The sequence below is a fragment of the Eublepharis macularius genome, chromosome 8 (assembly GCF_028583425.1).
Source record: "Eublepharis macularius isolate TG4126 chromosome 8, MPM_Emac_v1.0, whole genome shotgun sequence".
Taxonomy (NCBI): domain Eukaryota; kingdom Metazoa; phylum Chordata; class Lepidosauria; order Squamata; family Eublepharidae; genus Eublepharis; species Eublepharis macularius.
Window position 1 is genome coordinate 21906133 of NC_072797.1, and position 27050 is coordinate 21933182.

The following is a 27050-nucleotide window of genomic DNA, read 5'->3' on the forward strand; positions in this document are numbered from 1 at the left end:
GCCAGACTGTCTGGCTTGACAAACAGCAACCAAGGAGGCTTGCAACGACCACCTGTTTGTTTAAAATGGGGCCTCATGAACAGCTTGTGTGCGAACAGCAGATTGGGCTGTTCGTGGTTTTTTTTAGTTTGCTGTTCGTGCCCATCTCTAGTTGCAAGTGCTCTGCAAGTGCACCAAGACTGCTAAAATTTGCATTCAACCATACCTGTGTCCAAGTTCGTGGGCAACTGTGAATGCCAAAGGTAAGCCAGAGTCTTCATTGATATTGCAGCTCCGGTGAGGTTGACACATTCCAGAGAGATGAGACAAGCCTAAGGTTTCACATGGACGATTCATTCCAGCACAAATGTCTTTCCTGCAATTAGAGCACAAACCTTGAGATTAAAAGAACTTACTTTAATGACCTCAGGCCAAACTTTATGTGTGGCAGAGGAGAAAGGACCAAGTGGTGTGGGCCCAATTCAGTAAGGGGCCAATGCACACGATTGATGGATGGATTGACTTCATTTATAATCCACCTTTCTACTTGGGGGAGAATTTTATTAAGGGGACCTTCTGTGTGGGAAGCCCATGTCACAGGTGCATGGCGGATGTTTGAGGTACCACTCCTTCTCCACACAAAGTTTTTAGCCAGCCATCAAGAAATGCCCAGGCTGTTCAGTGACACTGAAGATAAGCAGGCTGGGACTGGATCCTGCCAAGAGAGAAGGCCTCTGTTGAACCCTAAGTACTGCTGAGTTGCATGATAGAAGAAAGGCAGGGTATAAATGAATATAGTCCATTTTACAATCTGTTAGAAAATACTCATTTCATGGGGGAGAGAACAAGTTGCGTAGACTGCAGTATGAGAAAGGTAGATATAAGCAGGTGGATGTAGACCATATATGGTGTTGCCTCTCTTATGATAAACAGACGTCAGAAATATATGCTGAAACGAAGTCTGCTTTACTACAAATGAACCAACCACATATTAACAAAATGTGCCTTTCTGTTTTGATGACCAATGAATACCATCTACTTTGTACTGAAACTTATAAAAGGTAACTGCACCATAGCTGTAGGTCTCCATTTTGGTAGAACACCAGCTGCTTAAATAGCAGTGTTGTAGCTTCTTTTAACCTTTCATTAGTTTCCACAACAATAAAAGGGGTAACATGGATCTTGTGTTAGCATTCACAGCTCTTTCAACTTTAGAAAACTTTGCTCAGTTAAGAGATGTCTACCTTTAACCCCCAAATATCTGGAGTTACACATTGGCTAAGACCAATATACATTGCTTTAAATTTCTCATTTAGAAAGGAAATAGACATATTTGCTAAATAAACAAACATTTTGTATCGTAAAATGAGGCTCCCTTTTAATTAAGTTAAACTGTGCATCACAGGGATATTTTGCGGAACTTACCTTGCCTCCTCTGAATAAGAATCAGGTCCAGTAGCACGTTAAAAACGGACTACATTTCCAAGATATGAGATTTAGAGAGTTAGAGCCCTCTTCACCAGTCTTTTGGAAGCTCCTCTCCTCGAAATCAAATTGGTCCAAATCTTGTTCTACCACAGGCCAACACAACTACCACAACTACCCACCTGAAACTATACTCTGAGTAAGGCTATTACAAAACCGTATTTCGAAATCATGCCTTTCACATGTTTAGATGGTAGGTATAGGTAACTCTCGTGTTCGTGCAAATCAACAGCAGTGTATAGATGGGGGAGATTTTATAAATGATACAGTGTTTAGTATCTGTTTTGCTACATAAAGATTCTGGTACAGTTTAGAATGGGATGAGGGTAGATTTTGACAAGTATTTTATTTAGGAAAAAGGACTTGTATTTGGCAGCAGCTGAGAAAATTAGGGGGCATCTTTTGCTTTAACCTGTCAAGATGTTTCACTTGCTGTAGAATTATCTTGTCAAGATGTTATATTTTTTTTCTGTTGTGCAGAATCTCACATGGATTTTATTTTTCTGTGATAGATTTTCTTCTTTTGTGGGTTTGAGTTAAGTTACAAACATAACTAGCCTTGCTTATAATTTGCAGGAAGTCAGCATATGATAGACTTTAATGGGGAGACAATGTATCTTTTGAACTTGTTCATTTTAGATATGGGACCGTAACAATAAAGTTGGACTTTGTCTTGCATTCTTTGACAGAGGAGGAAATAGACACAATTGGTGTGTTTGAGTTCCCTTGTTTAATTCTGGCTTCCAGGGCGGATTCTACCCATATCCTACCACTCTACTGAACAATGTCTGTTTATTTATTAATTAAAATATTTATATCCCACCTTTTCTTTTGGCTCAAGTTTGAAGCCTTCCTCCAATCTAAGGAGCCTTCCTCCACATTAAGTGGTTCTTCCATTGGATAGTTTAGATGGGTAGCCATGTTGGTCTGTAGTAGAACAGCCGGATTTGAGTCCGGTGGCACCTTAGAGACCAAAAATATTTTTCAAGGATATAAACTTTCGAGAGTCAGAGCTCCCTTCTTCAGACACCGGTTGAAGAATCTCAAGAAGAAAGAGTAAGACTTTTACTTGAGTGCCCCCCGGCATTGTGCTAAAAATGAAATGCTAGAACCAGTGGTCTGGTATGTACCACTCAGCACTTCCAACCTCTACCATTTTTGTCATTACATTCAAACTTCTGTCTGCATCTGTGAAGGACAGAACTTAAATTTGTTTTTTGAAATGTGTTGTTCTACTCTCAGATACATCTGCTTGCTAGACCTCTAGGAAGATGCTGATTGGATATGTATATGTTTGTGATTTGTTGGTTCTCTGGGCCTAGTGTAGGATATGGGCTAGTTAGAGGTGTCTTTCTCGTTTTGTGCCCTACTTTTTGACCATCTCTCGTGTTCAGAGGCTGAATCATAATTCCCTAAATTATAAATAAGCCAGTAACACATGGCAGCATCTAAAAAAACTTGGCAAACTGAGTCACAGATTCCTGATCATTACGGCACTATTCAAAAGCATGCAATTATCGTAACAAGCGCTGTTGCTGGAAAAGTCACAAGCAATAAAGCCCTGTGATTTTGTTGCAAGCAGACAGTAACATTAAGGACCAATAATATTTAGTTTTGTGTTTGTTCTCTTTGGAAAGCAGTTGGTGGAGAGACCTAAAAAAGCCGTTTCTAAAAGCGTCTGCATTTCATTTTGTTTGGCACAATGGAACAGGCCCTGACTCACAAAATGCTTCTTGGTATAAATTAGTGTGATTATCATTATGAACAGCTTGTTACATGATTTGTTCGTTACGATAACTAGGGATGTTGCTGAACAAAGGTGCATGTGTTGTAAGCATAGGAGCCTATGAAGCTAGCATTTCCTCTTCTGCTCACATGGCTGTTGATAATATCAGGTCATGAGGTTATCAGATTTAGGGCACAGCAAAAAGGTGACACAATCGATCATTCACTGTATTGTTATATTTTGACTGCTGTCGCAAACATCATGCTGCTGACTTGTGTTCAGCTTGTGATGGGGAAAGGAGCTATTTAATTATTTCCCCTTGTGCTCTTTTTCTACCCAAGTCTATTTCTTTGGGAGATTTCTAGTATGCTGTTCTTCCAAGGAGCTACAGGTGGAAGAAGTCACACAGAAGTCATTTGCTTTTTCTCCAATTTCTTAACAACTCTGTGAGGGAGACATGGCTGAGAGAATGAACAACTGGCTGAAGATCACCCAGCAAGCTGCATCGCAGGGCACCCAGGCTTCCCAAATCCTAGGCTGTTTCCACATGTCTTCCCCTCCCGAAAAATAGTGCAAAACTTGTGGAACGACGTGCCTTCATGGCGTTTTCAGACGTCATTGCGCCACGAAGCAAAGTCATGTCAGGAAATCACGGCATGAAGGAGCGTCATTCTGTAAGTTTTGCACTATTTTTCGGGAGGGGGAGAAGACATGTGGAAATGGCCCTAGTCTGACACTCTAACCACTATACACACTTGCCACCCCAAGCTGTTTTTACCCCTGCTAGGAAAAACATATTTTTTTGTATTTTTCTCTCGTATTTTTCTCGGGTTTTTTTCTCGTATTTTTTTCTCCAGAAGAGGTAAAAGCAGTTTGAGTTGGTGATTTTCAGCAGGAAAATGGCACACGGGCAAAGAGACAAATAGCCTTTCTCCTGATGACAATCAATTTCTCCTTTTAAACCAAGTCCCAACAGCTGCCTTGTGTTGAAAAAGAAATTGGAAAGAACAATTATTTGAGAATGCATAATTTCACCATCATTTAAACAAGTTGGAAACTGGATTGCATTCACATCATTGGCCTAATCATCATTACACCCCAGAAGGCGGAGTTTAGCTTTTAGAGACAATCAGTTGATTCAGGTTTTTTGTTTCTGGCAGTATGCTCCGATATGCAATCCTGGCTCCTCTTTTCACAGTACTGGCACCTCTTTCAGTCAGTGGGGTTGGTCCTCCACAGCAGCGAACATCATGAGTACTGGACAATTCTTTTCTTTTTTAGAAAAATAGCACTGAGTTAATTCTCCTGGAATTTTGCCCTACACATTGGATCCTCAGCACATCGCCCCCTACAGGTTAACCAATTGAGATCAATGTGTAAGCTGTTTTGTTCCAGATGCTCTTTTGTACCACCACCAATCTAAGAAAAGGTCATACAAGATAACCAGCCCTCTGGGCAATGACGCCCACAGGAAAACTTCCAGCTCTCATTTGTTATTTCTTTAGAGCCCATGCTTGTGAAAAGAAACCTAAAAACATTTTTTCTTTCTTTTCTCCTAGCAGATGAAGCTTTTCCCACTATTTGTTTTTACACCAGGAAAAGCTTTCTTCTTGGCAGGTTATTACAGAGGATGTCCAGAAACAAAAATATTTAAAATCCAGGATGAGCAGGAATTGGGGTCAAACTGAATGCTGAGAGAATGGGTGTACTGTTTGTGGGGCTGCTATGCATAAATACTATGGCCGAATCCACACTTCCCCGGCACAGCGCTAAGCAGGCGGAGTGAGAGCTTCTTTCTGGCGCATTTTATGATGTCACCGTGCCACAAGAGTGGCATCATGGTGCGATGACATCATAAATCGCGCCAGAAAGATGCTCTCACTGTGCCTGCTTAGCGCTGTGCCGGTAAGTGTGGATTCGGCCAGCGAGGTGGCTGCCCTACAGACATGCTAAATGTACAAGGTGTTGAACAATTATGTCCCTCCAAGCTACTGTGAAGAAAGGAAATGAAGATCAGATAGACTCAGGACCAAAGGAAAATGCATTAATTGTAAAATTTACTAAAGGTAACCTACAGTATTTATAGGGACTTAATTAACCCCAGTTCCGGGGGTAAAGGTTTGTTTGAGGGCTTCCCTTTTCTTCTCAGGGCATCACCAATAAGTATCAACTTTTGTCATGAAAAAATTGATTCGTATGTATGTGTGTATGTATATCAACTCTGTATTTTACAAAATGTTAAGATTATGTGCCTAAAAAAATAAAAGACAAAAATTACTATTAGGCTCTCTTGCAAATCCAACACTCTAGAAAATGGGAATGTTCCATTGTTTTCTGTGTGTTTTTTAAAAAAAACTTCAGATCAGAGGAATTCTGGGGGGGAAATGATGGCAACTTTGCTTATCAGGAACTTGAGCTGGACCAGTAAGTATTCCTTGCTGCTATTGGTCAAGATGATGGATTCATTGCCCTGATCTCCAGCTAAACTATTTTGCCTGAGAGTCTGAGAGAAGCAATAGGAAAGGAATTCCTATATACAGGACTAGACATGGGCACGAACAGGAAAAAAATCCCGAACACCCTGTTCGTTGTTCATTGCCACCCACAAACGACGAACGGAACCGAACATGTCCCCTTAACGAACATGTTCGGTGTTCGTGGCCCTTTAAAGATCCCTTTAAACTATCAGCTGGCAGGTGGCGGGGGGATTCCCCCTTGCCGCCTGCCAGCTGATAGTTTAAAGGGCCCTTTCCTGCCACGTGCAAGGGGCAGGGCCCTTCAAAAATCCCACAACCCCCAGCCCCCACCCCCCTGCCCCACCCCAGCGCCGCCGGGCTGCTGCTGCCAGGTATGAGAGGGATGGAGAGATTCTCTCCGTCCCTCTGACAGCAGGCAGAGCCAGCGCCGCGGGCTGCTTCTGCCCACTGTCAGAGGGATGAGGAGGCTCGCCTGTCCCTCTACAGTGGGCAGAGCCAGTGCCACCGCAGGGCCGCTTCGCCTACTGTCAGAGGGACAAGGAGAATCTCCTCATCCCTCTGACAGTGGGCAGAGCTGCCACTGCCACAGGACTGCTTTTGCCCGCTGTCAGAGGGACGAAGAGAGACTCCCCTCATCCCTCTGACAGTGGGCAGAGCTGGTGCTGCGGGGCTGCTCCTTCCTAGAGCCAGCAGGACTGAGAGATTCTTTCCGTCCGTCTCGCACCAGGAGAACCAGCGCCACCCCCTTTGCTGTCATTTTCTTTTCAAAGTGGCAAAAACTGTACTGCCTGTTGGAAGCTACTTTGAGGGGTTACAAAACTGACCTTCCCAATGTCCAATACCAACCAAATTTGCAGAGGACATAGTCTTCACTGTCCTCTGAAGACTCCCCAAGTTTCAGAGAGACTGCAGCCCGGGAAAGGCATGATCCATGGGGCCCCCCCTTTGTTGTCTATTTCTCTTCTGAGCAGCAAAAACTGGACTGTCTGCTGGAAGCTGAAGGGTTAAAGCCAGAAGGAAAGCCAGAAGGAGTTCAGACAGAGTTCTTTCCTTGCCATTGCCAGGAGAATTGATTGAAGGCGCCTAAGTGTCTGGCTTCCCAAACAGCGGCCGAACACAACGAAGGAGTGTCTTTTGGTGCTCTGTCTTTTGGTGCTACACCTCTGAAGATGCCAGCCACAGCTGCTGGCGAAACGTCAGGAACTACAGTGCCAAGACCACGGCAATACAGCCCGGAAAACCCACTACAACCACAACGAAGGAGGCTTGCTACGACCACCTGTTCATTTGGAATGGGAACTCATTCCAAACTCGTTCATAGGTTTTTTTCATTTGTATTGCTGTTCGTGCCCATGTCTATACAGGACAAGAAGAGCAGAATCTTTCCTCTGAAGACAATGACCCCATAAAGGGAGTGCAGGTCAGCCCCATTGTACTGAAATCATTCCTGATCCTATTACATGTGCACAGACCACTGTTACTGCTTTATTTTGAGTCCAGTAGCACCTTAAAAACTGACAAGGTTTTCACGGTATAAGCTTTCAAGACTCAAACCTCCCTTCATCAGACACTCGACAAAGGGAGCTTTGACACTTGAAAGCTTATACCTGGAAAATCTTGTTGGACTTTAAGGTGTTGCTGGACTTGAATCTTGACGTTCGACTACAAACAAACACAGCTAAACACCTGAAAATATGTATTACCTTGTAAGAGAAATGTGAGGCAAGAATGTGGGGCTAAATAAATAAATAAATAAGTTCTGTTTGCCAATGCTAATGTGACCCCATTCAGATGTGAAACTTGGCTGAATTGTTCCCCATTGTTTCCACATTTTTTTTAGAAAAAGATCTCGGACTTTAAATGCATTCAAGTCAACTAAGTACAGCAAAAGTGTTGTTAACTAACACTTGATTATCCAGAACACTCAGAGCTGAACCACAAGTGACAAAAGGCACAGGTTGGACACTTGTCAGCTTCCCTCAAGTTTTGATGGGAAATGTAGGCATCCTAGTCTTGCAGCTTCGCTCTCTGACTGCTGTCCAATGGACTTTTCAACTGTCACTTGTCCAACATTCCGCCAAGCTGCCTACATTTCCCATCAAAACTTGAGGGAAGCTGGCAAGTGTCCAACCTGTGCCTTTTGTCACTTGTGGTTCCGCTCTCAGTTACTTGGCATTGCTCACAGGGCAAGATCATACCATTAGTCATATTTATTTTATATTAGAAAACAAATTTATTTTAGAGGATGTTAATGTATTGTTAAACTATTTGTCTGTCTCTTGGAATCTAACTGATGGTCAACAGAAACAGACCTTCTGTGCCTTTACAGTTGCTAAAAGGTTTATACTTCAGCAGTGGAAAGTCAAAAGCCCACTTTCTGTAATTTACTGGATTGAAGACCTTATAAATTTATCAACATTTGAAAGTATCACATACGGACAGTAATTGTGTACGGACTTATTTTTAGGGTTTTTAAGATATGTATATGGTTTTAATTGTATAATACATGTTGTTAACCACCCTGAGCCTGTTTGCAGGGAGGGTGGGGTATAAATTTGATAAAATAAAATAAGAGCTTTGGAAACCTTTTATAAATATTTATGTATAGATTTGCCAATACTACTTTTGTAGCAGCACTGTCCTTTTTTCTGTTTGCTTTTTAAAAAATTTGTTTTTGCTTTGCACTAATAAAATAATTTCGTTTCAAAGCCTTGTATTTTCCAGAGTGTGCACATCCCACTTCCATCTCCCAGCTGACCAGCTTGGGGCCTCTGGCCATTACTGGGCATTAAACAGCCGACACTGCCAGATGACGCCCTCTTTGGGTGCCTCCTTCCCACTCAGCCTCTCTTGAGCTGTCCTAAGGACATCAGAAGTGCCCTGCTGGATCAGACCAGAGGTCCATGTAGTGCAGCATCCTGTCTCATGCATTGGCCAGCCTGTTACTATGGAAGGCCAACAGCAGGGAACAGAGGCCAAGGTCTTCCTTTGAAGTTGCCTCCTGGTACTGGGATTCAGAAGTTTGCTGCCTCTGAATGTGGAGGTGTCTGAAGAAGGGAGCTCTGACTTTAAAAAGTTTACACTTTGAAAATCTTGTTGGTCTCTAAGGTGCCACTAGACTCAAATCCTGCTGTTCCCTCTAGTCACCATGGTGACTATCTTCCGTGCATCTGTCTAATCCAATAGACTTATCCTCTACGAACAGGTCCAATAGACCTACTCTTCATGAATCTGTCTAATCCAGTTGGGCTGACTGTCTGCTTGCTGCATAGGATGGCTCCATGGCTCATGGGAAAGGTCCCGCCAGGCATGGGGCTGTCACCATAGTGATCCCAATGGGGTGGGGTTTGGTTGTGGCAGATTCCTCTGTGTAAGGGGCCTGGCAGAGCAATAAGCTTGAGTATCTGGTAGATTTACAGTGCAATTCTATGGTGCGTTACTCCAGTCTAAGCCCATAGAAGTCAATGGACTTAGACTGCAGTAACTCTCCATAGGACTGCACTGTTAATTAACCAGTAACCCCATTCATCATAAGTGCTGGATAACAAAGCTTTTTTTTTTTTTACTGTATTACAAATCTATACACAATTGTCACTTTACAAGAGTGTCATTTGGGAATGGCAGGGGAGCTTCACTCCTTTGTGTTTCATTCCTCAGGAGCTTCTATAAATTTGACCTTCCCTGTTTCTATATACTGTACATCTATTGCTAGTGAAATGGACAGCAGATAGGCATACCAAAGGCACAATCACGCTGCTATTTTTTTTTTCAAGCGACGAGTATTTGGTCGGTTCTGATAACATCACTTTAACATAAGGGGGTATAAAAAGTAACTGCAGCAAAGCATGCTTCTTTTTATTATATAATCAAGATTTAAGACTTTTCTTTCAAGAGTGTGCCTTTGTATCTTGCTAAAAACCCTCTCCCCATATCCGAAGTCTCTGTTCCGTTCTCCTTGATTGGAATCACGTCCCCATCGCTGCATCCATACCTGGTTAGAAGAACAGCCACGTCGTGATGATGGGCACTGGCGTCGCTTTTGGGGTTGATGCTCTTTTGCCACTTACAAAAGCTGCCTAGTGTCTTATCTGCATGGTGAACTATTTTCAGTCCTTGCTAAAGAGAGGGAAAGAAAATAGCATTACAAATGCTGAAATATATTTCCAGAAGAACTCTAACAACATCAGTCTAAATTACTAAGCCCCGTGAAGCAACTGAGTTGCAATATATGATTCTTTGCTTGAAGCAAGGAAAATCATTATGATAACATTCGGGATTTAATAAACAGCTAAAATAAAACTGTCATTATGATTCCTAGGGGGAAAAAGACATGTGGGAAACATAGTATATTAAGAGACCATCAATCTTTTTTAAAAAATGGTCATACGTCAAAACACTAAAGCGCGATCTAATTTCTTCCTTTTGTTTTCTACTTTGAAACTGCTTTGAATAATGATAAAGTTAAAATAGATGTAACATTATAAGAACAATTGGGCTGATTTGGAAGAGCCTCCCTGCATTCAGTAGAAATGTTGGTTTCACATAATGTCACCAAGTAACCTTTCCCTCCCGGTATACAAAGCAATGTTGCACTTTTAAAAGAAGTCTCCTTTTCACAATTAATAGGGCAACAAATGAATAGATGGCATGTAAGCAAATATAAGAAAAGGCTGGTAGTCTACCTGAAGCAGCTGGGTGGGAAAAGATTGACAGCTGAGACCGCATTTGATTTGCTAGTATGTCTTCTTGAAAAGGATATCAAAAAAGAATATCGCAGAGTTGGAAAAATTACAGAAAAAGGGTTGGAGCATTTTTCCTATCAGGAATGGCTACAGAGTTTTTAAAGTTTTCAGTTTAGAAAAAAATACAATTAAAGGAGGAATTGATTGAGGTTTAGAGAGCAAGTGGACAGATGGAGTTTTTCTTCCTTTCCCATAATATTTGAACTCGGCACCCAAGGAAGTTAATGGGAAATAGTAGTAGAAAAGAGCAAGAGTCCAGTAGCACCTGTAAGGCTAACAAAATTTGTGGTAGGGTATGAGCTTTTGTGAGTCGCTGCTCACTTCTTTCATGAGTCATTGCTCCGAAGAAGTGAGCAGTGACTCACGAAAGCTCATACCCTACCACAAATTTTGTTAGTCTTATAGGTGCTACTGGACTCTTGCTCTTTTCTACTGCTATAGACAGACTAACACGGCCACCCATCTTGATCTATCTCAATGGGCAATAGGTTTAAGACTGACAAAAGGAAACACTCTTTACTCAACAAGTAATTAAATTGTGAAATTCAGTGTCAGCGGTGGCCACAAGCATAGATGGGTTTAAGAGGGAATAGTCTTTGGTTTCTATGCCCTTCCATAGTGACTGGATGGCTACTGTGCAAAATGGAATGCTGGATTAGATGGACCAGAGCTCTGATGCAGCAGGGCTTGTATGTTCTTATGGGAAATTGCAGAGATGGGAGGAAGCTGGGGGCACAGCATTCACATTCTATATTATGTTCTTCTCCCCTAAGCATTTATAGTTCAGAAGTGTTACTTCCTTGTAAGTAAGCTTACGACTGCAGTTTAAAATTAATTATTAATTGATGCTCTCTTATTTGACATATGTCACTTCTGAACAAACACAATCATTCATTCCGCTATATTTTCCCTAAGAGGCCAGCTCACATGTTTATTTTATTTTATTTTATGAACCAAAAGAAGATACAATAGATACGTGGATAAAGAGAACTGTTCAAAGCTATGTGATACAAAACAAACAATCTTAGTTTTTAAAGTGCTTTGGTAGCAAAGGACATAAAAAGAGATTCATCATTTCAAACAGCAAATCAAACATCAGCTAAAGATATTTCTATTGTGTTAAATACAGAATTCCATTTTTACACATTTCTCTTATATTGCAAGCTTTTTGTAATACAGCTAGATTAGCTAACATAAAGACTGCTTTAGGTTTGTTCAGACAAACTCACATGTCTTATATATGTGTTCTGGAATTCCGTGCCTCCCAGGTGGGTCTGTTTCAAACTGAGATTGCTGCACATAGGAAGAAAGTGTATAAGCTCACCCCCACCCCACCCCCATTTTCCTAGGAAATGGTCAGGGGGAGATATTTGTACCACTGAAATAGCAAATAGCTCCCTGGGCTGTTTCAGTTCGGGGAGGTGGAGTGATGGGAAGGAACCCTCCCCTGCACGTGGTGTTTCCCAACCAAATTGGGCCCACACGCACTTGGAAGGCACAGGATTCCACACGTCTTCATATTGTGTGGAATAAGCCTTTTAAATACTGAACTATGGGAGACTACTGCCGTTAGCGTCACCTGGGACACTGCAAACCTGAATACCACAGTGGCAGCAACAGCTGAATCCCAAGTAAATCCACTTTTTAGTAAACAGTGCATATGTTGGCCTTTTGGTCAAAAGTTAAAAAGAAAAAAGGTATTGCAAAAAAGATGCAGAGACAGACACTATAGAGCATTAAAGCGTAGGTGACTGCATTGAAATGTCTTCTTCCCCTACTGTCTGTCTTGTGTGGACAGAAGCCTTAAAGCAAACAGCTCTTGTCGTGCCTGTTGCTCTTCAGCCCTTGAAGATGCCCACAAGTCTGAACAAAGTCTGAACAAAGCCTGTAGGCAATCAGATTGGCTTTAGCGGCTGCAGATTCATTCTGATCGAGGGGGTTAAATTGTACCCTCATGCCTTTTTTTTTTTAAAGTTGACTCTTTAGTCTGAATTGGCAAGCTTATTTTGTAAAGGTTTTCTTCTAGCTTGGGGTCAATCCATGCTTTGAAAGAAGGGTTCAGGTTAAGTTTGCCAACTCACAATCCAGAGATTTGTCCTGTACCTTTAAATTCATCCATCGTGTCTGATTTACACATTACGGAGTACACTGAGGGTCCCCACCCCATATGCTGTGTAACAGTTAGGCATGAGTTAAAAGTTCTAGCCAACTCGATTTGGATGGCCGCTGGGACATGCACAGAGAAGGAGCTTCTGCCTTCCCCCCACGCTATTTTCCTGACTTGAAATTATTTCAAAGGGATCCGTTAAGGAACCCTATGCAAACAATGGCTTGCTCATGGTTCTTTCACCTTCCATCACCAGTTGTGCAGCATATCTGGAATTCTGTTTGCCATGGTTGTGGGGGGAGATGGTGGAACTGGAAAAAAATAGTTGGGAGCTAAGGCAGTTGCAAATTTAAGGGGATTTTTGATTCCTTTTCTACTTCCAGTGGCAAGCAGAATTGAAACAGGATTTCCACATAACATTTTGTATATCACAATCCTTGATAAAAATTCCTCCCCACAAGAAAGATCCTGGTATGCATTTCTACTTAGAAGTAAGTCCCCTGTAGCCCTGGTATTACTTCTTCCTGCATTTTTCCTTTTGTTCCTTTGTTTTTTTAGCCCAATTAATTTTAGTCATTTGTGGGTTCCCTCCAGGCATGCATGAATCAATAAATACTTAATGGTTAGCTCTTGTTTCCTAGGCAGGAGGAAGGCACAAGTGCTGATTTTTACTTAGTAGCAAGCCAAAGTTATTGTGCATCGTTTTTGTTTATGATCAACTACCACAATTATAACATAATGAAAAATCAGTGTGTTTAGCTAACTACAGCACACAATGGTAACTACAGTACCTGCTGGTTGCAGGAGAGAACAGGATATAATTAATTGAACTGGAAGGGTCAGGAAGATATGCAATTTTAAAAGTACAGCAGCAAAAGGGAACTTAAATAGTCCCTTAATAGGACAGACTGACACCGAGATAACATTTTAACTTTAAAGCATTGCTACAAATAGCGATCTGAAAAAAATCAGATACACAACATAAAAAATATTGGAATGCAACAAGTTAACTGAATCCTCTGGATTGTCCATACAAAATTAGAAAATAGATTATGGCTATTGCAATCTAAATGGCTAAAGTGGTACCAACCTAAACATACACAGGGAATCTCTGAGTTGCAGACTGGAAGCTGTCATTCAGCTTCTTTTATGGTTCAGAGAAAAATAATAAATTTGTGATTTTACATTTGGCTTTGATTTGACTTTGGTGACATGCCAGTGCAGACCAGAGAATCTTGAGGTTAAGGTGAAATCGTCTAGCTGAAATGTGAATATCGAGATAGAAATAGTCACACTAAAAAATGAAATCTAATCTTGTAGGCAAGTATTGTCCCCATGCTTAAATTATAGCAAGGATATAGAAATATATCCTTGTAGAATCCATTTCAAGTCTCTATAGACACGTGCCAGCAACAAAAAAGGGAATACATTTTGTTATTAAGAAAAATAAAACTTTTAAGATAAATAGTAATATAATCATATTGAGTTCCTTAGGCTGCACTCTTAAGAACCCTTTTCCTGGGAGTAAGCCCCATTAAATAAAATGGGACTTACCTCTGAGAGAAGACAGTCCCATTTTATTTGCTCCAGAGGGGAGAAAAAGAGGATATAAATAATTAATAAACAAACGAGATACTTTCCTCTGCCTCTAAAATCTGTGTGACTCAATCAAATAATTCCATAGAAGGGAGATTGGAATCTTACCTCCTCTTCCTCAAGGAGAATAAGGCGAACCAGCACAATATGGATTGCATTACCAATGCTTGGGTCATGGAACAAGCCTGCCACCTGGGCCAAAGCCAGACAATACGAAGTTAATGGATTCCTCTGCAGCAAGATGCTCCAAACAATAATGATGACGACAATTTCTTTATACAGCACCAAGAGAATATGTGACCCTTTGCTGAGTAACATAAAGGACAAGTCTTTGCCCGTAGGAACTTACAGTCTAAATTTAGACACAGGAGGGGAGACAACTACAAAGGGGCGGAAGGAAAGAAGAAAGCAGGGAGAAGAGGGAGAGGGAATGGTAATAAACCATCAAAAAGAGAGGAGGAGTAGGCAGAGGTGATGAGGGACAAATATTGTTATCTGAATTGGTCTCCTTGCAATAAGAGAATTGTGAGGGGAATTAGCAGCAAGGAAGACGGCTATGTGAGAGGTGGTAACCATGAAATCTTGTGCGCCAATGTCTACGAGGATCCCTTCCTCTAGAGAACCCTTTCAATAAGCAGGCAGATATTCAATCAAAAAGGTTTTTTTTAAATTTTAAATACTACAGATCAATTGTACACAAAGCACACACACAGCACTAACTAGAAAAAACAGGGAGGAAAGTTGGAGAGAGTTGCAGAGTTGGATTTATAGTTACCAGGTTCAGAAGTTTGAGGGGGTCTGAGAGAGAGCAGCTTCAGTGACCAGTACTTCATGACAAGAGGGAGAAGGGCTCAGACATGCCATCTGAGGGTGTGTGGAAGGTCCAGACAGTCCTATATACTGCAGGACAGTCATATATACTGTGAAACATGCCCAGAGGCAGGACTGAGAGTCTCTGCCCTAAAACAATGCCTTAATGGTTCTTCCCAGGGTGGGACAAAAAACTAGGAAACTGTCTCAAGGGTGGGACAATGAACTAGGAAGGTTTGATTAGGTCTTCCTGGGAGGAACTATTGGTGTAAAAAGATTATTTGATGACCCACAATGGCTGGATGGGTGAGGCTATAATAGGAGAGTAGGTAAAGGGTAGAATTGGCAGGGTGTGTGAATGGATTCATTCAACTACTTCTGGAGACTTCCATTGTTCTATGGTTATGCACAAACTCCGGGGTGTGGGGCTAAGTTAGCCTAACTTCATTTCTCACGTTCCAGTACTTTTCCATCTCCTGCCTAGGCAGTCAGCTTTTCTGTGTTTTAAACACACAGCAGAGGGGCTTATGATATTGGCATATTCATAAGTCTTAATATCGTGAGGGCAAGTATGATCACTTACAATTAGAGATGGGCACGAACCGAAATACGAACCAAAATTCAGCACGAACCAGGCTGGTTCGTGGTTTGCGAACCAGCGGTTTGTCAGAGCCCATTTCTAACGAACCACCACGAACTTTAGGCTGGTTTGTTTGGTTCATTTTTTTGGTTCATCACTGCAGACAGCCTGGGACCGATCAATCAGTTTCCTAGGCAATAGGGGATGGACTTCCTGTAGACCTTCTGCGGACCCGGAAGTGGTGATTTGCTGGCCTGGAAGTCACATTCTCAGGAACCAAAATGAACCAATTCGTGAACCGGGGCAGGTTCATGAAAGTTCATGGTTCGTGGTTCATGAAATGTGACAAACCATGAACCACACGGTTCAGGTTTTTTCCGGTTCATGCCCATCTCTACTTACAATATGAGCAAATGCAGTTTTGGTTATGGAGAGCGATGAGGAAGCCGAGCCAAATCAAAGAGTTAGTAACCTGGTGTAAACAATCAAAAAGACATTTTCCCTGTTCATCCTACATGCAGTTTCATGTTTTCTCTAAGGTAACACTCGTGTGAAGAACCATGCTGCCCCAAAGATTTGCTCTGTCTCCCCCTCCTTTGCTCTTTCATACTGTTTCCCGACCAAAATAGTTTGATCGTAAAATCAATTTTTAAAATGGATGTCTGCTTTAAATGGCATAACAATGTTAAAATAGTGTGCTGTAAAAATGTTTTTAAATTGCCTTTATAATGTTGTAATAATGCCATGAAATGAGCAAAGAACATGTGGGATGAAAATACTCACAACAAATGATGTACAAAAATGGTGGGGGGGAATGAAAATGGCACATTCATACATATTCACCACCAGCACCTTCAACTAGGCCTGGAAGCAAATTGGAAAACTGTGATGGTCGATGATGTTGAAAACTGAGAGGCCCAAGAAAAAGAACCTCATCTTTGTCCCATATAGGCCATCACCCAGAGTACTTTTACCACATAGCAGTATTTTTAAATTGATGACGGGGTTACAAAGACAAACATGCTAGTTAACTAATGCAACTTAGGTGACTCTGTAAGTCACAATCTTACTAAGCCTGTGGGCACTTTATAATTCTGAGGATGGGAAGTAGGTGCTACCACAAAATGGCTTCCATGGAACCAGTCACAAAATGTTGGGAAGTGCAAAGTCTGTACATGACATTTTAGGTGGGGATACTCAAGACTGATTTCCATACCCCATAAAAGCAACTGATAGGAAACACCATCAAGTTCATGCCAAAGCATCACACAAGTCACATTGGAAACGATGTGTCGAAGAAGAGGCAAGGGTAGAGATTTATGTTATGGTAGATGTGGTGAGGTGTCTGTATATTCAAGATTCTGTCAGTTGTGAAGGAGAGAACACTTTGAAAGGTTTGTGGACTGCTGTTGAGCGGGAAGGCTGGATTTGTGAGGAAATAAGCATTGATTATTTCCAGTTAAAATTCCTTTGGGAAGGAATCTTTGTAATTGCTTAATCCAGGGTTTGTGATAAATTCTACAGATGAAGTTCTGCAGAGGGCAGTGTAGCCAAATGAATATACAGTCTGCCATTATCACTGCTAAAGGGGAGAATTTGAGGGAGCATTCAAAAAAGCATTTTGCTAATTGTTTTACTGCTAGGAGCAATCTGTAGAACTGACCCAGGTGGAATTCAGCTTTAAACCTGACGTGATTGATTTTTTAATTATTATTAAAAGGAAATACTACACAGCGGCATTAACCAGGAGTTCTTTACAGTTTTCTGGCATTCGTGCATTTCATTGGCAAGGGATTAATTACTATACACCACTGACAGAGTTCATCAGAGGTACTTCAGGCAAAATTCATTTTCCTTTAGAGCTGAGATGGGCAAATTATGGCTCATGGGGACCCACATCCAGCCCGCAGTTGCTTTTCACCCAGCCCTCAACAATCTGATGTGAGCATCAATCCACTGGACTGCCGTATTGGCCTTCTTTCTGAAAAACTGTTGAACAACTTGAGGCCTGAGGGCCAATTGTAGCCATTAAGAGTAACTGAGTAGGTCAGAAGGTCACATCTAGCCCTGTGCCTGCTTTTGTGGGCTCTGAGTTGCTTGAAACTTAAGTTGCTTGAAACTTGAGGTGAAATTTTTGCTTACTCTTCTTTAGATGGATAATCTGGGCCAAGTTGTACATTAAACAGATGAGACATTTCTATCAGGTGATGACTTTGACAGAGGGCGCTAGAGAATGAGTAATTAAAACTGTTGTCAGGCCCTCTGCCAGGCCCTCTTCTACAACAACTCAGGCAGTGACTTTTGTCCAACCCTGAAGCATTAGAGCCTTAGACCAGAGGTACCAGGTACTGAACCTGGACTATCTATGTTCAAGGGAAATGCTCTATGACTGAGCTATATCCCCTCCCTTAAGCCATTAAGCTGTAAATATTAAAACTGTGAGGAAACATAACATGTATCTGAGGAAGTAATATGGAGCCCTGTGGCGCAGAGTGGTAAGGTGCAGTGCTGCAGCCCAAGCTCTGCTCACAACCTGAGTTCGATCCTGGCGGAAGCCGGGTTCAGGTAGCCAGCTCAAGGTTGACTCAGCTTTCCATCCTTCCAAGGTTGGTAAAACGAGTACCCAGTTTCCTGGGGGTAAAGTGTAGATGACTGGGGAAGGCAATGACAAACCACCCCATAACAAAAGTCTGCCAAGAAAACATCGTGATGCGATGTCCCCCCCGCCCCATGGGTCAGTAATGACTCGGTGCATGCACAGACCTTTACCTTTACCTGAGGAAGTGAGCACTGAGTTGTAAAAGTTTGTTAGTCTTTATAATGTCACATGCCATGATACACACCATGTTTATGATAGTGAGAATATATGACTCCACATTCTCACTTCCGTGGTATTCAATCATCTTGCTGTCAGCAACCACCAGAGTCTCCACCCATCGTTCTTTGCTGACAGAGCGCCGGGAGGTTGCTTTGGCCGTTACATGGTTTCTTTCCCACTTTTCCCTTCGAAGTTCTTGCTGTTTAAAGAAGCTTAAAGTTTCTGAAACAGAAAAAAAAAGATATCAACTTTATTTCCTACTGTGGTGTTATTATGGGTCATGATATTTGGTTGTGCCAAGTGAAATAGCCTTCTATTTCTACATTATTTTATAGCCTGGAGAACAATAGGTTTTCCTTAATGGCTAGTAATGGACCCACACACAAGTTTTTACTAAAAAGTTCATTATGGAAGGTAATTTGAGATATGCTCAGGGTGGAACAATATATTATAAATGTGCTATTTAACATTTTTCTCACAACTTTTTCCAACGAAAAATCACTGCCACAAGTTGCTTTGATCCCCACTGAGGTAAATGTACTGTAGGTTTTCTCCAGCTGAAGTAAATGTGGTTTAAGGGTGGCAGTTGTCGGTGGTGAAAAGGCCTGAGGGGAAAGAGTACTTCACCTTTCCCCACCTTGCCAGTCTGTTTCTTTGAATTGCAGATCACATAACTGCATGCTGTATTTAGAAAGAACACACACAAGCAAATCTCAAAGTCAACAAATTTTGTCATGGTCACAAACTGAAGAGAACAGTTTGCTTGAATTAATTGCTTAACTGGCATAAAGCTCTGGGGCAGAGAGGGTGTAAGGATGCTGTGGTGCTTTGAAGACTAATGATACTTCAGGACACCTCAACTGCCTGGGTGCCTACTTGCTTCCCACCAGCTCGCCTTGTATATTCCTAAATATATAACACAAGCCTCCAGTAACCTTTCCCAGTTCTCACATTTAAGCTGCCTAAGAACTTCCCACCACTTACGAAAAGGGAAAGCATGAGTGATATTTTCCTCCTCTTCCATCGATTAGCTTCTGTTTCTAGACATTGCAGCTATCTGAAGCACAATCTGATGTAATTGAAGGGAATTCAATGTATACAATCCCCCATGTGTGCAAAAACCAGCTCCGGGAATTTTGCATTCCCTTGACGTTGGTTTGTGTGGTGTTAAGTGCTAGAATGGTGGGAGAAAGGGGTGAGTGGCTCAGAAAGAGTTGAGGACAAATCAATAACATGCTGGATTTGCCAGCTGTTTGTAGTCAAAAGAGAAATGAAAGGCAATTATGGTGAGGCAATGAATTATTACTCCAACAATGGCTAGTAATCGTCCTTGTTTCCCCTCTGCTCGAACAAATAGCCAGAGGAGCCATCGTAATCTCTTCCTTTCCCATTATCTCCAGCTGGCGGAAGGAAACCATATCAGAGGTTTGACCCGGTGTTAGCTACGGTCCTTCAGCAGAAAATGCACCACCTGTATGCTGGAAGAGGCTGTCTTCCCTTTCCTCGTCTTAGTAATTGCTTATGAATCTATGGTTAGTTTCCCATTCCTCTGTGTACCTGGCTAGGGCAATCACCTCCTGCACATTTCTGTCTTTTTCACAGAGAGATCTTCCTTGACAATAGTCCCTTCATTACTTTCACAGCCAACTCAGTTATGTCTTTCGTTTTCAAAATGGCAGTGCAATTTTTACTCATTTTAGTGGACAGACAAGTCCATATTGTTCTTTTTTGGCAGGAAAATTTCTTGTCGATTGTGAAATGCTACTATTAGTTCCTCTTTAAGTCAGTAAATAAAGTAGTGGATTTTGTCCTGTAAGTGAGTGGCCTCGAATCTCTAATGGATGTAGGCACACCACTAAGGTTCTGTATCAGCAAAATGGGAACAACTGTGGCCTACCTCAAAGGGCTGATGTGAGAACAAAACCATCTAAAAAGCAGTACAATAACAATGCAATCCTAAACAGAGTGACACACTTCTAGGTCCACTGAATTAAATGGGCTTTGAAGAGTGTAACTGCATAGGATGGCACTGTAACACCAGCCACTAACTGCTTCTGTGCTCCCGGCAAAATATGTAATTTTGACTATGACTGTCAAACCATTTCCCTTGAAAGTGTGCCAGCAAAGCTATTGGGAATACTATGTAGGAGGTGCGCTGATGACTACAACCTTTGGCTTAATTGCTGGAATCATTTGCCAATGCTAAATGTTAAACCTGGGGGTGTCTTTAGTCTGCTCAGAGCTTCTAACTTCCCAGACTACCGCCTCTTTCCCACATGGCGACCAGTACTGTACTGTTTGCAATAGGCTGTACTGAGTCTCCTAATCCAGCTTTTGGACAGTTTTCAGAATTGCAGTCATTTCAACATCTTGCCCAATGCATCAGTGTTCCAAGACCAAATGTCAGACTGGCCTCATTGGTTAGTTCCAGGATAGTATATCAAAGAGCACTACTGAACCTAGAAGGGCTGTGATCGATACCCAAGCCTTACAAGTTGCAGGCAGTTTAAGACTTCTTTGCAGAAATCTTTGGGTATGTGGCAGCCATAGTAGACTGATACTGTGGAATCCATGTCCACCAGCATTCAACACAAAGATGGGCTACAAGCCCTCCAGAACATCATTTCTGATGATGCCAAGGGACATCTGGCTGTTGAGATTTATGATTGATGGGGACATCCTATTTCTTCAACACCATTGCCATATGGCCCCATAGAATGCCAACATATTTATGGCAGACTTCAGCAGCAGCCCACAGGTTCTTCTCTACTACCTGAGAATCACTGATAATATTTATTATCATCTGGATCCATTGCAAGGAGACCCTCTAACTACAAAGTTTCCAGTGATTCCTAGAGTGGACTGATGTTACTTCTGGGTTTTCCCTGGAAGTGACATCACACCATCACCTTTACATCAATTGTTTATTTTATTTTTCTCCTGCCAGTCTCTGGAGCTGAGGCAGGAAACAGAAGCTGGGGGCAGGTGATCCTCTGCCCCTGGGGGGGCAACCTGGTAACCCTAATGAAATGCAACCATCTTAGTTAAAATTGGAAAACACTAAGGGTCTGATTATATGAGACATTAAATGTTAGTTAGTTGGGCGAAACTCGTATTTAATGTGTGATGGGCACTCACTTGCAAAATAGTGTGTGTGGGGGGGGGGACACAAGCTCATGAGTGCACACACTGAGGCAAGAGAGTCTTTGTGATTCCCTCCTTTCCACCCAGCATGGTTTTGCAGGCACAAAAGCGCCATGGGGGATGGGAGGTTCATCTTACTGCCATAGTCACGTGTCTCCTCGGCAGACACAAGGAACTAGCAGTAAGGCTAACAGCCTGCCCTCCATAGCTCTTCTCTGCCTGCAAAAGCATGCTAGGTGGAAGGCAGAGAATGATGAAACCTTCCTGTCTGCGCATGTGCTCAGGACCACATTTCCCACGCTGTTTTGAAGGTGAGTGCCGGTCACACACTAAACACGAGTTTCCCCCAACCTAACTTGCATTTAATGTCTTGTGGAATCAGACCCTAACCTAACACTAACCTATTGGGAAAGGGAGAGGGGGGAAATGTCCATGCAGTTCTAGGTCTAGAAGATGCTTTTAAGCATTGGAGCACTGTGTAACATATGGAATGAAGCTGAATCACTGGACTTAGAAGGGTGGTGGTGGTGGTGGTTGAAAACTAACAATAGAGTGGGTAGACTGGTCACAAGCTCATTTACTTTTACTTTTCGGAAAAAAATTCCAGATTGACTAGCTGTTTTGTTTTCATAGAAAGCCATTTCTCTTTTGTCTAATAGACAAAAGTCAGTTCTGCAGTTCTATGTTTCCTTCCCCTTCCCCTCTTTGTGGGAGCCAGCAGTCATTAAAAACTCACTTCAATAAGGGAAAATGCTGGTGGCAGTCAGCAATTTTCTCCTCTGGAAAATGATGGGCAATTAAAACAACAACAAAGTTTACACAGAGGGAAAAAAAACCCATTCATTAGTACATTTTATTATTCAAGCAATGTTAGTCCCACAACAGGGAACAGAATTTCCATGGGTCATCAGGTAGAGCATTAAACCCCAAATGCTTTTGGTTTATTCCCTCACATATGTATGAAGATTGGATAATTTGTCCCCTGGTCTCACCAAACGAGACCCAGTTTGGTGTAGTGGTTAAGAGTTGCGGGACTCTAATATGGAGAACCAGATTTGATTTCTCACTCTTCCGCTTGAAGCCAGCTGGGTGGCCTTGAGTCAGTCACAGCTCTCTCAGAGCTCTCTCAGTCCCACCCACCTCACATCGTGATTGTTATGGGGATAATAACATATTTTGTAAACCGCTCTGAGTGGGTGTTAAGTTGCCATGAAGGGTGGAATATAAATTGAATGTTGTTGTTGTTATTAGTATGATTAACTTGTTTAGCTGATCAGTCCTGTACTGTTAAGCATGCCTAACCCCTGTTGATTCCAATGATTGTATGCATGCAAGAGAATCAACACACAATGCATGCTTTGTTAGAATATAAGGCAACTACACACAATGTTAGAATTTAGGCAACTACACACAATGGGTTGGCTCTTCTGATTCCTTTTCATGAAGTCCTCCATAAAAAAAGGGCTTCTTTCGATGAAGAAAAGCTTTTCTACACCAGAGGAAAAGCCATTGGAGAATTAGCAGAAGGGAGGAAAACTTAGCAGAAGATTTCAGTTTAGTGGAAGGAACTCATGGGTTCCAATGGAATGAGCTGGATCTTATGGGAATAAGAGTGGAAAGAGCTCAAGGAGGCAGATCTTCTTTACCTTCTCCTCTCTATAGCTACCTTATGCACAACCCCAAATGCCTCTGCTTAAACAAAATATACTGCAGAATGGAGGGCTCCAGGGAGGAGGTGGTATTGGGCAAAACAATCTGCTTCTCCATGTTTTAGTGGCAAACAAAGTTGCCAAAGTCTTGGCAAATAACATTACCTGGTAAATAACAACCCATTCAGCCTCTATGAAAGGGACAGGTTATTCTCGTCAAGGAGGCACAATGAAGTAAACGTTCTGTTCACACAAGCAGGAGGTGGAGGCAAGTTTGCCTGATTTTTTCCTTCCTCACTGCTGCCTCCCATGCTACAGTATACTTTCACTGCAATCCTAAGAAGAGTTACTCCAGTCTAAGCCTATTGAAGTCAACAGGTTTAGATTGGAGTAACTTTGTTTAGGATTGCATGTTTTGCTTGCAAAGGTTCCCTGACCCACAGTTTCCAGGGGTCAATGGGGGCTGCTGGAAGAAGGGGAAGGAAGTCAAAAGTTGCTTCTTCATACCCTTCCTATGCTTCCATAGGAAACCCATTAAATTTTAGAGACTTGATTGAATACAGTCTTGGTTCATGACTTATAGAACCTACAAAAGATAAGCAAATCCCTAAAGCATATTGTACACCTTCTGGGTTAAACCAACAGTCCATCTAGTTCTGCACTCTTAATTTGACTGGCAGCAACTGTCAAGGCTGCAGCCAGAAATCTTTCTCAGTCCTGCTTTTATCTGTCCTTTTAAGAGAATAGGGATTTGACCTGGGCTCTTTTACCCAGGAAACATAGGGAATACTGCCTATGAAACACTAGAGTGGGGTGCTGGGAAGGAGAGAAAGGTCACCGCTAACTCAGGCCAAGTCAGACACAGATACAGATACAGGTGTCATGTCAGGATAGACCCATCGCTGCCGGTGAATGCATACACAACATCCGTTAGCAGCAGAGATGGGGAAGCACCGTGGCTACTGCTGTTGTCTCGCCGAGCACATTTTCATTCCCTTCCTGTTCCCAGACCCCACCACCATCCCAGGATTTACTGGGCCAAATGAGGGGAGATGTGCGTTGGGCACCACATCCAATGGTGCAAGTGGTCTATGTCTACATATGGATGAGATGACATATCAGTTAGGCCTTGCTGAGAAAGAAGTCATCTATCCAGCTGGGTGACCTTGGGTCAACCACAGCTTTTCCAGAGCTCTCTCAGCCCCATCCACCTCACAGGGTGATTGTTGTGGGGATAATAATAACATACTTTGTAAAGTGCTCTGAGTGGATGTTAAGTTGTCTGGAAGGGTGGTATATAAATTGAATGTTATTAACCATCCATGCATCCATGCATCTATCTGTCTGTCTACATGATTTATAGTCTCACTGATACTCTAGGCGGATTACACAGTGTAAGTCAATACAATCAACAGCTGGGACATTCAATAAACAATGCAATAGGATATAGACTGCAGAAATTTGAAAGGAAGCAGAAATCCAATACAGAGCACTGTAACAAACCATAAGCAATTGAATATGACATATTAAACGATGTAGAAACTACCCAGTAGGAGCATACTTACAGCAATAGACAGTACCTAGTAGTATAGTCTACAGTCCCTACCTCTTTAATCCAAGCATCTCTCTAAACTGTTTCCTTACAACCTTCCTAACCCTATTGCCTATGTAGAAAAGTCCTCATAAATAACTTAGTTTTGCAGTGTTTGCGGAAAACCAAGAGAGTGAGACCTTTCATGTCATCTTCAGGCAGGCTGTTTCATAAGGTGGGGGCCTATACAGAGAATATATGTATATGAACAACAGTTGATTTTGCCCATTTGCAGGATGGCACCTGCAGAAGGCCCTGTTCAGATGAGCAAAGCTGCCATGGTAGGGCATAGGTAGGGCATGGTAGGGCATTGGTCCCTCATAGACATGAGGGACCAAGGCCACGGAGGGCTTTGTATGTGATGGCCAAAACCTCGAATTGAGCCTGGTAACTGATGGGTAGCCAGTGGAATGACTGTAGAATGGATCTGGAGAGCTGTTGCCAATCAGAGTAGAGAATCCTAGGCTAGACTGACCAATGGTCTGGCTTAGTATAAGAAAGTTTCCTATGTGGATTTGAAGTTGTATGTGCAACTCTACCATATTTAGAAGATAAGAGGCATTCACTTCACAAGCAATGTTGGACAGTAGACTAGGAATGAAGGAAGGAAAGTAGACCAGATACTTGCACGAATAGCATAGTTTTTTTTAATCTCTGGAAATAACCAGCTCTTCTAGGGATAGTCACAATAAACATTATTATTTTTCATTCCCATTAGCTTGACATACAACCTTTTAGTGCTTGTCTGTCAAAATCTGTTTAACTGTGAATGTAATTATATTTACTCTCTGTTGCAAAGTACTTTAAGCTCAACAGACAAATAGGTCATTAACCAGACATAAACAAATTATAGGCTACATATTTATGGAATACGGCAGCAATTCCTAGTAGACGTGCCTAAGAAAAATGCATCTTTTATACAGCAATCTAGGGATGAAAAGCTGTATAAAAATCATTGCATGTGCAGAAGACGCTGTGGGGTAGCACACTTATAAGAGGTGAATTGCCATTCAAGTCAATATGCACAATCGCTATCCATTCAAATTAGAGTGTAGGCACAGATTTTCATTATCGAGATCGAAGGGGTATAAGGTTCTCAAAGGGATATAAGGTTCTTGCCCTGAGCCTGCTGGAAATGTGGGGAGGGCGGAATATAAATCGTGAATGAATGAATGAATGAATGACATACATTCAGAGGTGGCATGAACAATGGATTTGCAGTGGCATCTCACACTGGAAGGCATGGAGCAGAAGGCAAAACAAATTAGAGCAGCACAAGAGCACTGTAGTGGAGCTTTTGCAGAACATTGTGGTGGATAGTGCCCTTCAAAGAGAGTAGACTTGACCTAATTGTGCCCCTTTCCTAGCTTGATTTAATTATTTTGCCAATTAGCAGAATTGTCTGTGAAATGATCATGCAGTTGGATTTTTTTACTGAACGATTCTTGCATCTTCAGAAATAGTTCTCCCTCCACTTTCATTCTTGGCTCAGTTCCTGGCCAGCTGTTGTTGACCATGATTCCATTTCTCAGCAAAGTTTACATTTGTGAGAACAGCAGATATAAGGTTGGCTATGAAAATGTGGGTAACAGCCAGACAACATTATCGGTAAACACTTTTAAGACCTGTTGAATTCATGTGTTTAAGTGCATAGTCTTATTGAAAACAATGGGGCATGAAATAGTTTGGGCCCTTCTATGTGAAGAAGCCTGCTCCTGGTCCAGCTTCCAGTCATTTTAAGCCAAAACTGTGACAAAGTAATTACCTTCAGAATGTAGAACATGGGTCCCCAACATGGTGCCCGCAGGCACCATACTGCCCATCAACACCTTTCTTGGTGCCCACCAAGTGGTTTTAGAATGTGGGTGGGGCCAGGTAGGGCTCTTGCCAGCAGAGTTTCTGATTGGCTACTGAAGTTCAGATCTGATATGCAGATTAAAATAACATTGTTTCAGTGGTAGCTGCCACCACAGCATTTGTTTTGTTCTCTCTCATCCCCTTTCCCAGTGTATTTTTTAAATTATTCATCTTCTCCACTGTACTTGGGCTGCCTCTGTGTGTGTGGCTCCACTTCTTGTGGTGGCCTCTGTCAGAATTCCCGAGGCGCCCACAGACTCAAAAAGGTTGGGGACCCCAACGTAGATCAATATGTGAGTCCACTAGCACCCTAAAGACCAACAAAACTTTCCAGAGTATAAACTGTCATGAATCAAAGCTTGCTTCATCAAATACCTTTGACGCATGAAAGTTTATACCCTGGAAAATTTTTGTTAGTCTTTAAGGTGCTGCAGGACTGAGATTTTGTTCCACTGCTACAGACTAATGCAGCTACCCACCTGAAACCAC

General features: G+C 42.1%; 1 protein-coding gene across 1 annotated transcript in view; it reads right to left on the minus strand.

Annotated features, from left to right (window-relative positions):
- Positions 1 to 27050, minus strand: part of ADAMTS12 (ADAM metallopeptidase with thrombospondin type 1 motif 12) — a 229893-nt gene that overhangs the window by 98428 nt on the left and 104415 nt on the right. The window contains exons 4-7 of the mRNA XM_054986785.1: positions 18346 to 18542; positions 14221 to 14304; positions 9659 to 9783; positions 206 to 355 (exon numbers count right to left, since the gene is read on the minus strand). Coding sequence (XP_054842760.1) covers positions 206 to 355; positions 9659 to 9783; positions 14221 to 14304; positions 18346 to 18542 — 556 coding nt within the window. The remainder of the gene's footprint in view (positions 1 to 205; positions 356 to 9658; positions 9784 to 14220; positions 14305 to 18345; positions 18543 to 27050) is intronic.